Source organism: Pseudophryne corroboree, chromosome 5, assembly GCF_028390025.1.
Source record: "Pseudophryne corroboree isolate aPseCor3 chromosome 5, aPseCor3.hap2, whole genome shotgun sequence".
Lineage (NCBI taxonomy): Eukaryota > Metazoa > Chordata > Amphibia > Anura > Myobatrachidae > Pseudophryne > Pseudophryne corroboree.
The window spans coordinates 813,066,756-813,084,516 of NC_086448.1; the positions used below are offsets into that span (position 1 = coordinate 813,066,756).

The following is a 17,761-nucleotide window of genomic DNA, read 5'->3' on the forward strand; positions in this document are numbered from 1 at the left end:
GGACGTCCTGGGACTAAGATGCTCATTTTCTGCATCTTTAGTCCCTCAAATAACGCTGGTGCATCTTTAGACCCTCAACTACAATTTGGTGCATCTTTAGACTCTCAAATACCGCTGGGTGCGTCTTTAGACCCTTATATACCATTTGGTGCGTCTTTTTGACCTTCAAATGCCGCTTGGTGCATTTTAGACCTTCAAATACTACTTAGTGCATCTTTAGACTCTCAAATAAAGCTTGGTACATTTTAAACCCTCAAATACCACTTGGTGCATCTTTAGAACTTCACATACTGCTTGGTGTGTCATAGACCCTCAAATACCATTTGGCGCATCTTTAGACCCTCAAATACCATTTGGCGCGTCTTTAGACTCTCAAATACCGCTTGGTGCAACTTTAGACCCTTACATACTATTTGGTGCATCTTTTTGACCCTCAAATTACTCTTGGTGCATTTTAGACCTTCAAATACTGCTTGATGCATCTTTAGACTCTCAAATAAAGCTTGGTAGATTTTTAGACCCTCAAATACCACTTGGTGCATCTTTAGACCCTCAAATACTGCCTGGTGTGTCTTTAGACCCTCAAATACCACTTGGTGCGTCTTTAGACCCTCAACTGCTGATTGGTGCATATTTAGACCCTCACATACCGCTTAGTGCATCTTTAGACCCTTAAATACCACTTGGTGCATTTTTAGACCCTCAAATACTGCTTGATGCCCCTAGAAACACCACTCTTGGTTGCACCATCAATATTTGCCCCAGCCTAACACTAATTACAGATTCTTCATCTGATTATTGTCTCCAATGTGAGAGATGAAGTGTCCATGTATGCAACCACTTTCAGCGACATGCCCCACATCAGTCCCATACCATTCTCATAAGATGTAGCATCTCCATGCATCTGATTAGCCACCCTAGTGTCTCCACCCAGGAAAGAGCAATACATTTCAGACACTGCACATCTGACTCTATACCGTGACTCTCTGGGATCACAGTAGGGGTGCACACATGGTGTGATTTAGGTACAAAAACACCTCTCCACTGCCTCCGACATAGGCAATGCATGCAACTCTGAAAAAGATCCTAAATTACCAATTCACAGATGCACGCAATATGGCTCCAACTATACTCACATTGTTTGCATGCAAATATAGGTGGATATTTGCCCGTATGCCGAGTTGCGCGCAGCTATATAACTATACCTCTCCTATCCAGACACTTGGTTTCATGGCTGTCATCATTATCATTTTAAATTTGCGCCAGCACAATCCTTGGTACAGGAGAACTATCTGAAAACAACTCTGCCTAACCCTTTATTGTGTCGGCATGCCCTTGTAACACTTTGCCGGTATGCAGAGTTGCAGACTCCCCATTGCCACCAAGTGATCCCCATTCTACCACAAGCTGAGGTGCGACGGAGAATTGCGCACAGCAATGGAGCATACACATTTCTCAACAATGCAAGAGCCGCCTGCAAAACGTGAAACTGCGTTATTTTTGTATTTTCTATATAATAACGGGAACTGATATAAAAATAGTACAGCTGACCTGTACAATAGTTTATGCACAGAGTAAGAGCCACTGCAGGAAGTGACATGTACTGTAGCATAGTGCCCAACTAACGTAGCTCTGTACAACTGTACATGCAGGCAGAAGACATGCATCATTACATGAAGCGATCAGCAAAATGGTGTCATCTTATCCAGCAGTCCCAACATACATGATAAGATTCATTGCTGGGTATTATAGGATACATAGGGAGTGTATCTGGATTCTGGACATATAGAGTAATAACAGTGACTGAGATCTGAATGCAGCACACAGAACAAGAAGATGTGCTGTGCGATTGGCCATTCATGTAGAATAAATACAGATACTGAACATGACGCTCAGCATACAGAACAAGAGAACAGGATCTGCTCAACTGTTTGAAGGTTCAAAATGAAAACTGATACAGTCACAGGGCGAGAAGCAGACAACAGAGACACCAGGAATATTTCCAGAGTCAGAAAGCTTTAAGCAATATAAGTTGTTGTTTTTTGTGTTGTTTTTTTAAAGAAGTTGAAACTTTTTTCTCAGCAATCCCTGCAGTGAAGTGCATAGAGTGGCGGAGAGCCAGAGAGCAGCTAACACTAACGGGTATGGATCATCAGGTCAACAGTAACTAGGTCGACAGTCATTAGGTCGACCACTATTGGTTGATAGTGACTAGGTCGACACTGTCTTTAGGTCAACATGGAAAAGGTCAACATGTAAAAAGGTTGACATGAGTTTATTTGGGGGGTTGGTGTCATTTTCTTTGTAAAGTGACGGGGAACCCAAATTAGTGTACTGCGTCCCCTTGCATCTCTCACTTAACTCGCCATGCTTCAGGCAAGGTGCCTCGCTCCGCTACCGCTGCGTTCGGCACAGGTTACTATTCCCAATCATAGTCCACATGAATCGTAAAGTAGGAAAAAGTTCAAAAATTTCAAAAATTTTTTAAACTCACATCAACCTTTTCATGTGTCGACCTTTGCCATGTCAACCTAGTGTCCATGTCGACTTTATGACCATGTTGACCTAATGCATGTCGACCAATAGTGGTCGACCTAATGAGTGTTGACCTAAGTGTTGTCGACCTAAAGACCGGATACCACATTAAGGGGCTATTAGGAGCTGTGTGCTGATGAACATCCTGCAGTGCTCGCCTGTGGAAATAAGTGCTCCTTATAGCAGGTTCAATGTCACAAGTCTCCCTTCCCATCACTATGTTGTGCAAAGTTAATTTGGGATCTATTTGGCAGTAATTTGCCATTCAGGAGCGTATGTAGCAGACATAGAGGAGAACTGAATCGCCCCCTAATAGTGATGCCCACCATCCTATTTTCAGCCACCTTGTTGTTTGCAAAGGGGACAGAAACACCAGAAGCATGCTGGGTAGGAGGCATTATCAAGTTGTGGCCCTGACTTAAATGGAAAGCAGATAAATACTATAATTATAAATTCATCAACTTTAAGATCTCTGTCTTTATACTGTAATCCACTGTCTGGGCCAGGATTATGGGCCATGTGAGCCTGGAGCTGAAAATAATCATGGGCCAATTTTGCTATGCAGAGGAGGTGTGACCAGTGTTGTGTGGGTGTGACCAGTGTTGTGTGGGTTTGGCCAGTGCCATGTGGGTGTGTCCACCCCTACACTATCAGCCTCTATGTCTCCCTAAATAGATATTGGTGGTCATTCCGAGTTGTTCGCTCGCTAGCTGTTTTTAGCAGCCATGCAAACGCTAGGTCGCCACCCACTGGGAGTGTATTTTAGCTTAGCAGAAGTGCAAACGAAAGGATCGCAGAGCAACTACAAAGTTTTTTTAACAGTTTCTGAGTAGATCTAAACCTACTTAGCGCTTGCGATCACTTCAGACTATTCAGTTCCTGTTTTGACATCACAAACACGCCCTGCATTCTCCCAGCCACGCCTGCATTTTTCTTGGCACGCCTGCGTTTTTCAGAATTCTCCCTGAAAACGGTCAGTTGACACCCAGAAACTCCCACTTCCTGTCAATCACTCTGCGGCCAGCAGTGCGACTGAAAAGCTTCACTAGACCCTGTGTGAAACTGCATCTTTCGTTGTAATAGTATGCCGCGTGTGCGCATTGCATCGCATATTTTTTTGCCTCATCGCTGCACAGCGAACGAATGCAGCTAGCGAACAACTCGGAATGACCACCATTGACAGTTATCACTGGAAGAAAACAAAAAAACAAAAAAAATGACATACAAAATAATAGCTGGGTTACCAGCCTTAGCAGACAGTATATAACAACATCTTACTTTTCATTTATGTAGGTTCCATAGCTACAGCATGTCGAGACCCAGGGGTTCCCATGAACGGAACTCGGAATGGGGATGGTCGAGAACCTGGGGATACTGTTATTTTCCAGTGTGATCCTGGCTATGAGTTACAAGGGGAGGAAAGAATTACTTGCATCCAAGTCGAAAATCGATTCTTTTGGCAGCCCAGCCCTCCATCATGTATTGGTAAGTTTCTCGTACCATTATCACCGATACATAAAATTATATGGGATATATTTTATTTAAGTTTAAGCTTTCATTGTGTAAACATTGTTTTGCTTTGTAGAGTATCTTGGATTGTATTTTTGTATATTGTATTTATATTTATATATATTTATATTCACAAACAAAAAAATGGGCTTACTTATGGAATGCATATCAGATACGCAGATGGTCTTTCCACTACTATGGGGTAGATATATCAAGCTTCTAAAGAGGACAAGTTGAGAAATTGCTAATAGCAACCAATCAGATTGTGGCTATAATTAACATAGAGGGGGGGGGGGGGTATTAATTTAAGTGCCATTTTTTTTGACTGGTCAAAAAAACGGCCATAATTCGACACAGGGTATTCAATTGTGAGCATTTTCGCCAATTTTTTAATCCTTTTTCGCCCATGCCGTTTCACTTTTTTTTTAGTCGAATCGGCATGGGCGAAAATTGTGCCAAAAAATGGGCAAAAATGCCAGCAAATTCACCAAAACACGTGTATTATACACGTGGTTTTCGCCGATACACGTGCTTTTCACCACTGACGGATTTTCGACTAGTCGAAACAATGGCACAGGCATTGAATAGGTCGGATGTCAATTTTTTCGAGTGGTCGAAAAATTGGCACTAATTGAGTACCCCCCAGAATGTGCTCGATAAGTAAAAGCGGGAATATGTATCATTCCTCGGAAAGAGATAAAGTGGCAAGAGATAAAGTACCAGCCAATCAGCTCCTAACTGCCATGTTACAGGCTGTGTTTGAAAAATGACAATTAGGAGATGATAACATGTGAATCAAGTCCTTCAGCTCTCTCCACTTTATCTCTCTCCAACCTTTGTTACATCGTGCCCACTGTAGCTAGAATCTGCTTAGTTGCTATGGGCAACACCTTCACTTGTCTGCTTTAGAATGTTTGACAAATTTCCCCTATATGTGAGGAAAGCAGCTTAATAAAATGTTAGAACAATTATAAGCAGTTACCAAGACGATACTAACATCAAGTAATGCAATGATATTGTAACAACAAAATACACATGATTCCGAAGTGTATCTGTTGCACTTTTAAAGGTCTTTTTCTTTAAGGTGCATATAGACACGTGAATGATTATGCAAAATAAATATGGGAAAGAAGGTGTATATAGTGATCACTGATTCCTACGGTGACCACAAACAGGTATCTGTTCTCCTATACCGTAAATATAGGAAAATTAGGAAAATAAGCACATATCAAATATAGGGGGGAATTCAATTAGGTGCGGTAAATTACCGTGGTTAATTGATCCCCAGGGAGTAATTCAATTACCTCCAATAGCCAGCACTATCAGGGATTTAGTTTCACCTGCCGTTTGTTGCAGCTGCAATTGCTATAAACACATGCTCCGGGATAAGGTCTCAGATCCCTGGGTTTCCGCACAAATTGGCAGTGAAAACACTGGAGATAATTGAATTGCCCCCACAAAAAATTCCAGCAAAATTGATATTTACAGCGAAAACAGGATTGCGGATAATTGAATTCCCCTTATTAATTTCCTAGCAACAGAACTTAAACTATCATGTACTTTGCAGTTTTTAAAGTAAAGATTACAGTTTTCTCAGGTGAGCTATTGTAGCTAAATCACTATGGTGGTCATTCCGAGTTGTTCGCTCGTTGACAATTTTCGCTATGCTGCGATTTGTTGCTAAATGCGCATGCGCAAGGCACGCAGGGCACATGTGCTTAGTTATTTAACTAAAAACTTAGTAGATTTGCTGTGGATCGTGCAGCGCTTTTCAGTCGCTCTGCTGATCGGTGAGTGATTGACAGGAAAAGGGCGTTTCTGGGACTTAACTGAGCGTTTTCCGGGAGTGTGCTAAAAAACGCAGGCATGGCAGGGAAAAATGCGGGAGTGTCTGGACGAACGCAGGGCGTGTTTGTGACCTCAAACCAGGAACTAAACGGACTGAGCTGATTGCAATCTAGGAGTAGGTCTGGAGCTACTCAGAAACTGCAAGGAATTATTTCTTAGCAATTATGCTACTCTTTCGTTCGCTATTCTGCTAAAGCTAAGATACACTCCCAGAGGGCGGCGGCCTAGCGTGTGCAATGCTGCTAAAAGCAGCTAGCGAGCTAACAACTCCGAATGAGGGACAATATACAGTATATAGGACAAGAATGCAGGAGCACACTTTATACACAAACTTAGGTTCCTATTTATCAAATAATATTTGTGGGTTATCCCAGAAAATACCTATTTGTGGGTGGTGCCCACATATATTAAGGAACCCTGGGATTTACCAAGGAGTAATCCAGCCGTGGTCCCTCCACTTCCAACCGCAGAGCAGCCCCCATAGGTGTCTATATGCATAACACTCATATTTTGAGAACTGGATAGCGGGACTCTGCACATGCTGCAGGCATGTGCAATTTCAAAAGAGAGCGTGATCTTAGGTCTGTGGGGCCATTCCCCCGATTCTCATCATGCATGGGGCTTACCCAGCGCTCCAATCTCTAGCCTTTTCCAGCACTGTGTGGATAATGCACACATGGGTGCATCATCCATTCACTGTCTCTCTTACAGTGCTGACAGAGCGGTCCCCCAACTTCCCGTCCCCTGCCCACGGGACACCGCAGCCCATGGTGTCCCAGAACAGTGGATGAAAACCGGGACTGTCCCGCTGAATTCTGGGTGGTTGGGACTGGGAGGTATGCATGTTGGCTGCTATGTTGCCAGATTTACCAAGTTCTAGAATGTGAAACATTCTGGAGCTTGAATCCAGTAACTATAGTTAGTAGCCTATAGTAGCCAGGGATTCTTTTGGAGAGAGATCCAGGAGACCCAAACTCAGAATCAGACCCTAAATGCATACTAACCACAGTAACCTGTCTATAATATTAAACTACCATATAAAATCTGAAATAAACTTGTGTCACTATTCATAAGTGAGCCTACAGGTACAGACAGTGGTGCAGGACCCACGTAGCTGAAAGCTACTCTAACTGAAAGCATCCATGAATAAATACGTGTGGTGCTGGTGCAAAGACAGAACCTGCAAAGTACTACACATAAAATGAAAAAGGGGGTTCTGTTCACACACCCAAATTTGTCAGATGCATAAAAGGCACATCATAGCTGTGACTGTCTTTGCATAACACAGGATAAGAATGCAGAGCACACTTTGGCTATTACAGATATCATAATAATAATAATAATAATAATAATAATGGGGGTCATTCCGAGTTGTTCGCTCGTTATTTTTTTGTCGCAACGGAGCGATTAGTCGCTAATGCGCATGCGCAATGTCCGCAGTGCGACTGCGCCAAGTAAATTTGCTATGCAGTTAGGTATTTCACTCACGACATTACGAGGTTTTTTCTTCGTTCTGGTGATCGTAATGTGATTGACAGGAAGTGGGTGTTTCTGGGCGGAAACTGGCCGTTTTATGGGTGTGTGCGAAAAAACGCTACCGTTTCTGGGAAAAACGCGGGAGTGGCTGGAGAAACGGAGGAGTGTCTGGGCGAACGCTGGGTGTGTTTGTGACGTCAAACCAGGAACGAAACTGACTGAACTGATCGCAGATGCCGAGTAAGTGTGGAGCTACTCAGAAATTGCTAAGAAGTGTCTATTCGCAATTCTGCTAATCTTTCGTTCGCAATTTTGATAAGCTAAGATTCACTCCCAGTAGGCGGCGGCTTAGCGTGTGCAAAGCTGTTAAAAGCAGCTTGCGAGCGAACAACTCGGAATGACCCCCAATAATAATAATAACCATTAAAGTGCCCATTCATATTGATAAATATGCACTTAATTTTTTTTATATTTTCTCCAGATATTATAAATCATTTTAACGGATTATTATTTTTAGCTAGTCTTCACTGCCACCACTACCCAACCCTCTCTTCATCCCTGTCCTTTTCCCCGTACCTCAAAATGCATTAGTTGGACATGGTCATTAAGTCGAATTATGAAAGGTCGACGGTGCTTATGGTTGACAGGTTCCAAAGGTCAACATGAAACCTGTCAACCCTTTGTACCTGTCGACTATAAGCACTGTCGACCTTTCATAGTTTGACTTAATGACCGTGAATTGTCGACATTCCAATGTTTCACCCCCCCCCCGCTTGTTTCATACTCCAACAAAGTGGCGCAGAGAGGGTGGGGAGTGGGTACTCTTTACCTGGACCCAGGCCTGTTGGAGGGGCCTTAGGGGGGCCTGGGTCCTGCTGTGCCCCCCCTCCCCCATTCCCAGTTGCAGACAGCGGCACCTGGGGCGGACAGAGAGAGAACTGACTACTGCTGCACCCCATATGGTGCCCCATATTTTTCTTATACTGTATTTCCTAATGAGGATGGCTGACCCTACCTCCCTGCATTGGCCACTCTCCCCTCTGAATTTCCAGGGACTGGGACTGTCAGTGCCCCTGATTTACCATCCACGTGGATTACAATTGGGAATAGTAACATTGTCTGAGCATGGCGAATGAAGCGAGACATGTTAGTGGACGTGGTGCACTAATTGGGGGCCCACGTGTTGAGATGGAGAAAATGACACAAATAGATTCAAAAATATTTTGTCACTCTTTTTCTGTCAACCATATGGTGTTGACCTAATGATTCTAGTCCTTCTTACTGTAGAGCTATTGATACATAACAAGCACGACACCCTATAATATATGGGCAACATGTAAAAATTTGTTTTATTCATGATATATTGTACCTGTTTCTCTTATTTCAAATATTTGTATTTGAAAGGGGATAAACTTTCTACAAACCTGACCAGAGCATCTGGCAAACATTAGCCAATTAACCTATTTCAATCTTTATGAAATATGACATAAGGAAAATGAGAATTTAGATTTCATTACATTCAAAAATCTCTACAGAAAACGGCAATTTGGTATTAATTTGATCATGTACATTCTCTAAGTTAATTCCTTATCGGCTCCTCGGAGCTCCCTAACAGACTGACAAATTGACAGCATTCACTCATTGCCCAAATTATTGCATTTAATTACTTCTGCCAAAAGTTATCCTTGTGTTTCTCAGCAGAAATAGTTTCCAAGATTGAATAAATTATTGTGATGATTGCTTATTCACTTTGCAATTAAATAACCATCGTATGAATGCCGTTTCACATAGGCCATGTAATATTAATCAATATCATATATATATTTTCAGTATACATGGCAGAAAACCATTTTGGTACCCAAGATACAAATCAGCAATTATTATTGTCCCTGGACTCATTTGTGGAACTAGTTTAAATAAGCAGCAAAGCCTCATATTAGGGGCTAGTAAATAAAGTAACAGCTATAATGTTCCCAAGCATCTATAACACAGTATTATGGCCCTCATTCCGAGTTGTTCGCTCGCAAGTGAATTTTAGCAGATTTGCTCATGCTAAGCCGCCGCCTACTGGGAGTGAATCTTAGCATCTTAAAATTGCGAACAATGGCCCTCATTCCGAGTTGATCGGTCGCAAGGCGAATTTAGCAGAGTTACACATGCTAAGCTGCCGCCTACTGGGAGTGTATCTTAGCATCTTAAAATTGCGACCGATGTATTCGCAATATTGCGATCACAAACTACTTAGCAGTTTTAGAGTAGCTCCACACTTACTCTGCCTGTGCGATCAGTTCAGTGCTTGTCGTTCCTGGTTTGACGTCACAAACACACCCAGCGTTCGCCCAACCACTCCCCCGTTTCTCCGGCCACTCCTGCGTTTTTTCCGGAAACGGTAGCGTTTTCATCCACACGCCCATAAAACGCCGTGTTTCCGCCCAGTAACACCCATTTCCTGTCAATCACATTACGATCGCCGGAGCGATGAAAAAGCCGTGAGTAAAAATACTATCTTCATAGCAAAGATACTTGGCGCAGTCGCAGTGCGAATATTGCGCATGCGCACTAAGCGGAATTTCACTGCGATGCGATGAAAAATACCGAGCGAACGACTCGGAATGAGGGCCAATGTATTCGCAATATTGCGATTACACACCTCGTAGCAGTTTCTGAGTAGCTTCAGACTTACTCGGCATCTGCGATCATTTCACTGCTTGTCGTTCCTGGTTTGACGTCACAAACACACCCAGCGTTCGCCAAGACACTCCTCCGTTTCTACGGCTACTCCTGCGTTTTTTCCGGAAACGGTAGCGTTTTTTTCCCACACGCCCATAAAACGGCCTGTTTCCGCCCAGTAACACCCATTTCCTGTCAATCACATTACGATCGCCAGAACGATGAAAATGCCGTGAGTAAAATTCCTAAGTGCATAGCAAATTTACTTGGCGCAGTCGCAGTGCGGACATTGCGCATGCGCATTAAGCGATGCGAAGATTTTTACCGAGCGAACAACTCGGAATGAGGGCCTACTGTATGTTTCCGAGCATATATAGTAGAACCTCATTGCAGTGGCTACAAAACCGCAATATCTATCTTGTTTAGTATCTATATTCAGCAGAGCTGCATTCTCTTAGTTAGTAAACATCAATAACTATCTTGTTCACTAGTTAAATTCAGCAGAGCCTCATTCTAGTGGCTGGCATACACAGCTAAGCCTCATTCTGGTGGCTAGTTAACAGCAATAACTATCTTGTTCATTTGTTATATTCAGCAGAGCTTCATTCCAGTGACTAGTAAGCAAAGCAATAACTATCTTGTTTACTAGCTATATTCAGCAGAGCTTCAGTCTGGTGGCTAGTAAACAGCATTAACTATCTTGTTCATTAGTTATATTCAGCAGAGCTACATTCTAGTGGCTGGCATACACAGAAAAGCCTCATTCTGGTGGCTAGTAAACAAAACAATAACTATGTTGTTCACTAGTTATATTCAGCAGAGTTTTATTCTGGTGGCTAGTAAACAGCAATAACTTTCTTGTTCACTAGTTATATTAAGCAGTGCTTCAGTCTAGTGGCTGGCATACACAGCAGAGCCTCATTCTGGTGGCTAGTAAACAAAACAATAACTATGTTGATCACTAGTTATATTCAGCAGAACTTTACTCTGGTGGCTTAATCTACTCTGCATAGGCCAGCAATAACTATCTTGTTCACTAGTTATATTCAGCAGAGCCTCATTCTAGTGGCTGGCATACACAGCTAAGCCTCATTCTGGTGACTTGTAAATAAAGCAATAATTATCTTGTTCACTAGTTATATTCATCAAAACTTCATTCTGGTGGCTAGTAACCACAATAACTATCTTGTTCGCTAGGTATATTCAGCAGATCCTCATTCTAGTAACTTACATACACAACAAAGCCTCATTCTGGTGGCTAGTAAATAAAGCAGTAGCTATCTTGTTTACTAGTTATATTCAGCAGAGCTACATTCCGGTAACTAGTAAACAGTAATACCTATCTTGTTTACTAGTTATATTAAGCAGGGCTTCATTCTGGTGGCTAGTAAACAGCAATAACTATCTTGTTGGTTATGTAATTTCAGCAGACCCTCATTCTAGTGGCTGGCATACACAGCAAAGCCTCATTTTGGTGGCTAGAAAACAATGATAATTATCTTATTCACTAGTTATATGCAACAGAGGCTCATTCTAGCATCTAGCATACAAAGAAAATCCTAATTTTGGAGGCTAGTGTTCACAGCAAATCTGATGACTATCATGTACAGTAAAAGTTATTCCAGTGACAACTATAAACCGATATACATCTTATTTTTAATGATTTCTGCTGTATTTCGTAAATACATCAAATGGATGGAAAAAATAAATGTAATAAAAAAAAGTACATCTCAGTAAACATAGAGTCTGAGGCATTTGTACTGTGTTTTAGCCAAAAGACTGTCAATAAAATATCAAAGTTCCTCATCTTCTTCTCTTACATTTATGTGATAAAATTCATGAAATTGCAGGTAACATACCCACGCATCAATACAACGCTAAGGCAAGAATGGGATATATTATTACTAGTTATAGAAGCATTGTTTGTGCTACATCCGTTACTAATAACCACTTTCTTATTATATTTTCTAGCTCCATGTGGGGGCAATCTGACTGGTTCTGCTGGCTTTATTTTATCTCCAAATTTCCCGCACCCGTATCCACACAGCAGAGACTGTGACTGGACTATTACAGTCAATCCGGATTATGTGATTTCCTTGGCTTTTATCATGTAAGTCTTAAAAATAGATATCGTCCTCCACACATAATCTTCGTGCTATGATACATAAAACTCCAAAAGCAAAACACTCGGCTTTAGGCAAATGTCATGTCACTGTAGCTAGCAGGACACGGCTTTATCTGTAGTTCGGTAACAGTTGTAGTGTCTCAGTTCTCTATATTTATTTATATTTGTGATGTGTATATAAATAAAAATAAAAAATACATTTTATATATATATATATATATATATATATATACACTACAGTATATATATATATATATATATATATGTTATATATATGTGCATGCCATACGATTATAAGACTACTAATGTATCATAACTAAGACAGGTTAGTCTAAGTATAACAATTTGACATATTATAATATAGTAAATACTCACTTTGGAGTATATTATACATAATAATAATAATAATTATTATTATTATTATTATTATTATTATTATTATTATTTCTTTGAAATTCTTATCAGTCTGAATGGGAAGAGTAATCAGTTAATTATATTAACTCATCTTCTCTTTACTGCTGTGTAATAAATGTGCGCATCCAAGTTTACAAGTGAAAAAAGAACTGAACTAGTATACTCATAGGAAATTTATGAAGTATATCTTTCTAAAGAACTGTTCAATCATGTTTCAATGTTTTGCTATACATCTCTCACTGGTGGTTACAGTTTAAGCCGAGGTAATTTACAGCATTAAACTACAGAGGTAATTTATCAATTAACCAAGGTAATTAACGTGGGCTAATTGATCCCCAGAGCTATCTATCTAGCCCTGAAGTGCAAACTGCAGGCTGCACTTAATGCGTATTTCTTTTCAGGTCTGAGTAGACCCAAAAGGAAATATGCAATAAATTGCCTGTTTTCAGGTTTACTGCACCCAACACGTAGGTCCTGGAATTTATCCCGAATCCAATGTGTTAACACCCGAAAACAGCAAATTTAACAGGCATGAAAAATGGGTTGTAATTGAATAGCCCTTTACATTACAGACAGTGTCTACCCCCATTTTTTGCACCCAATAACTTATTGGTGCCAATTAAAGCCCCCCTAAATTTCTTTCCAAATCTTACTTTATCTGTATAATAATTATTACATATTATTATCAAAGCAAAACAACTGGAGATTATTATGAATGGCTATTCTTTGACCACATTTTAGAATGCACAATCTACAGTATTTCCTAAGCGCTTTATTTTTCTTTAAAATGCTGTGAAATAATTGTATTACAACTCTGGTACTACTGAGGTGTTGAAACTTAACTTAATCCAGCAAAATTCTGTCAATGCATGTTTGGGGGTCAGAAGTAATATAATGGGTCATGGAATATTTGGAGAGCAGAGTTCTGGGTGTGAGCAAAACATTTGCAGTCTCATAGGTACCTGCTCGGAATAATTTCTATTCATTGGTGGACCCATACACAGTGATGTCACAAGTGATGTCTTATTATGCATACCTGACATGCTGGGGTATATTTACTAAGGTCCCGATTTTGCCCGAGATGCCGTTTTTTCTTCAAAGTGTCATCTCGGTCATTTACTAAACTCAAATCTCGGCAGTGATGAGGGCATTCGTATTTTTTTTGAAGTCCAACAAAAAAAATACGAATGAATACACCATCGGTCAAAACGCGGCTGTTTAAGTATGAATCTCGGTCATTTACTAAGAAGTGCAAAGCAAAACAAAACAAAACACACTGCCGTGAAAAAATACAACTCGTAAAAAAGTGCTAAAAAAAACCAGACCTGCTTTTTTGAGCCGTGATTGGATAGGCATGCACGGATCCATGAGATCCGTGCATGTATATCAGTGGGAAGGGGTGGGAAAGTGTTATTTTTTTGGAAAAAAATTGCGTGGGGTCCCCCCTCCTAAGCATAACCAGCCTCGGGCTCTTTGAGCCGATCCTGGTTGCAGAAATATGGGAAAGAAAATGACAGGGGTTCCCCTATATTTAAGCAACCAGCATCGGGCTCTGCGCCTGGTCCTGGTTCCAAAAATACGGGGGACAAAAAGCGTAGGGGTCCCCCGTATTTTTAAAACCAGCACCGGGCTCCACTAGCTGGACAGATAATGCCACAGCCGGGGGTCACTTTTATACAGTGCCCTGCGGCTGTGGCATCAAATATCCAACTAGTCACCCCTGGCCGGGGTACCCTGGGGGAGTGGGGACCCCTTCAATCAAGGGGTCCCCCCCCCCAGCCACCCAAGGGCCAGGGGTGAAGCCCGAGGCTGTCCCCCCCATCCAATGGGCTGCGGATGGGGGGCTGATAGCCTTTTTGTAAAAGTGTAAGATATTGTTTTTAGTAGCAGTACTACAAGGCTCAGCAAGCCTCCCCCGCATGCTGGTACTTGGAGAACCACAAGTACCAGCATGCGGCGGAAAAACGGGCCCGCTGGTACCTGTAGTACTACTAATAAAAAAAAACCAAAAAAAGACAATACACACACACCTTGAAAGTAAAGTTTTATTACATCCATCCACACAAACATACATACATACTTACCTTATGTTCACACGCAGGTCGGTCCTCTTGTCCAGTAGAATCCATGGGGTACCTGTTGAATAAATTATACTCACCAGATCCAGGGTACCAGGCTCCTCGGATAATCCTTTTGTAATCCACGTACTTGATTAAAAAAATAAAACGGAGACCCGAGCCACGCTCTGAAAGGGGACCCATGTTTTCACATGGGTCCCCTTTCCCCGAATGCCAGAAACCCACTCTGACTTCTGTCTAAGTGGGTTTCTTCAGCCAATCAGGGAGCGCCACGTTGTGGCACCCTCCTGATCGGCTGTGTGCTCCTGTACTGACTGACAGGCGGCACACGGCAGTGTTACAATGTAGCGCCTATGCGCTCCATTGTAACCAATGGTGGGAACTTTCTGCTCAGCGGTGAGGTCACTTTCGGTCAACCGCTGAGCAGAAAGTTCCCACCATTGGTTACAATGGAGCGCATAGGCGCTACATTGTAACACTGCCGTGTGCCGCCTGTCAGTCAGTACAGGAGCACACAGCCGATCAGGAGGGTGCCACAACGTGGCGCTCCCTGATTGGCTGAAGAAACCCACTTAGACAGAAGTCAGAGTGGGTTTCTGGCATTCGGGGAAAGGGGACCCATGTGAAAACATGGGTCCCCTTTCAGTGCGTGGCTCGGGTCTCCGTTTTATTTTTTTAATCAAGTACGTGGATTACAAAAGGATTATCCGAGGAGCCTGGTACCCTGGATCTGGTGAGTATAATTTATTCAACAGGTACCCCATGGATTCTACTGGACAAGAGGACCGACCTGCGTGTGAACATAAGGTAAGTATGTATGTATGTTTGTGTGGATGGATGTAATAAAACTTTACTTTCAAGGTGTGTGTGTATTGTCTTTTTTTGGGTATTTTTTTAGTAGTAGTACTACAGGTACCAGCGGGCCCGTTTTTCCGCCGCATGCTGGTACTTGTGGTTCTCCAAGTACCAGCATGCGGGGGAGGCTTGCTGAGCCTTGTAGTACTGCTACTAAAAACAATATCTTACACTTTTACAAAAAGGCTATCAGCCCCCCATCCGCAGCCCATTGGATGGGGGGGACAGCCTCGGGCTTCACCCCTGGCCCTTGGGTGGCTGGGGGGGGACCCCTTGATTGAAGGGGTCCCCACTCCCCCAGGGTACCCCGGCCAGGGGTGACTAGTTGGATATTTGATGCCACGGCCGCAGGGCACTGTATAAAAGTGACCCCCGGCTGTGGCATTATCTGTCCAGCTAGTGGAGCCCGGTGCTGGTTTTAAAAATACGGGGGACCCCTACGCTTTTTGTCCCCCGTATTTTTGGAACCAGGACCAGGCGCAGAGCCCAATGCTGGTTGCTTAAATATGGGGGAACCCCTGTCATTTTCTTTCCCATATTTCTGCAACCAGGATCGGCTCAAAGAGCCCGAGGCTGGTTATGCTTAGGAGGGGGGACCCCACGCCATTTTTTTTACAGTTTTACAGTGCTTATTTAAAAAAAAAAAAAATGAACCCCAGCACGGATCACACAGATCCGTCCGAGATTCATTTAGAAAAAGTCGGCAGTGTTTTGCTAATCACTGCCGTAAAAAACGAAAAAAAAACACGAATGACATCGACATCGGAACAAAAGAAAATGCAGAATACGACAGCTTAGTAAATTAGTCGTAATAAATTCAAAAAGTTGCAGTTTTACACTTTCAATGTCATTCGTGATTATTCTCCCACCAAATCGGGAGAATTACGAATGTTAGTAAATATACCCCGCTGTATCATTTTAGCAATTTCCGATGTCATGAGGCATTTCAATTGATCTGTTTGGGGAGGAGAGAAGCGCTAGTACTTAGGGGGAGGTGTACTAAACAGTCAAAAGAGTGGTGAAGTGAGTCAGTGGTGAAGTTGCCTATGGCAACCAATCAGCTGTTCTGTATAATTATATAGTATGCAAATTCTAAATTTTACTTCAGTGCTGATTGGTTGCCATTGATAGCTTCTCCACTGGCTCACTTCTCCACTCTTTTCAATTCTTAGTACATCTCCCCCTAAGTTCCAAAACTAAGTATGTTTATTTTTTAATACAGTTGCAACAGACTTAACATGTAAAAATGACTGAACAATATATTTTGAATTTATTTGTGGGTATAGTTGGCCAATCAATTAAAACAAATCTTGTAATCATAGCAAATTAATGTATATTTGCCTCTTGTCATGCTTACAGTCTAACCAGTTAAATAAGCCAAGTCATATACTACAGTATGTCAGACATGTAACTTAGGTGGTCATTCTGACCCATTCGCTTGCTGCGTTTTAACGCAGCAGAGCGAACGGGTCCCTACTGCACACGCCAGACGGCCAGATGGCCGAAGGCCATAGCAGGGATGCGATCGCTTCTGCCTGATTGACAGGCAGAGGCAATCGTTGGACGGGAGGGGGCGGAATGGCGGCGTTTGGCCTCCATTTCGTGGGTTTGGTCCGGCCAACGCAGGCGCGGCCGGAACGAACGGGGGGCGGGCCGCAGCGGCTGCGTGATTTCACATGCAGCCGCTGCGGGCCAGGGAGCGCTGAGTAGCTCCCGTCCAGCACACTAAAGCTGCACTGGCTGGGAGCTACTCTTGAAGTGCAAAGGCATCGCCGCTGTGCGATGCCTTTGCACTACTGCGAGGGGGGGCCGGACTGACATGCGGCGTGGACTAACCCTGTGCTGGGTGTCCCCCTGCATGTCAGGGAACACGATCGTAGCTGTGCTAAATTTAACACAGCTACGATCAACTCGGAATGACCCCCTGAGTTTTCTGCTTCCTTATTATTAATGAGCAAAACCCTCTGCCCCAAATTCATAGAACCATAGAAGCGTGGGGTCCCTGTGGTTCAGTTAATACTGAGCCATACAGAAGCATCAGCTCCTATTATTCTCCAGGCTGTCTGTACTGGGAGCTGATTGGACAGGATGCCATTGGTTGGTGGACAATACAAAGGGTTGAAAAAACTTTGTACAGATATAATTCTTACATGTGAAGCGCTTAATAAAGTACAAATAAATGAAGCATACTTGAATTAATGGGTTATCCTAGTCAAGCACACTGCATGCAAGTGATATTTTACAAGATTAT

At 42.5% G+C, this 17,761-nt stretch overlaps 1 protein-coding gene across 1 annotated transcript in view; it reads left to right on the forward strand.

Moving 5' to 3' along the window:
- The window catches only part of CSMD3 (CUB and Sushi multiple domains 3), a 1,529,921-nt gene that overhangs the window by 901,091 nt on the left and 611,069 nt on the right, over positions 1-17,761 (forward strand). The window contains exons 28-29 of the mRNA XM_063924487.1: positions 3,829-4,020; positions 12,010-12,148. Coding sequence (XP_063780557.1) covers positions 3,829-4,020; positions 12,010-12,148 — 331 coding nt within the window. The remainder of the gene's footprint in view (positions 1-3,828; positions 4,021-12,009; positions 12,149-17,761) is intronic.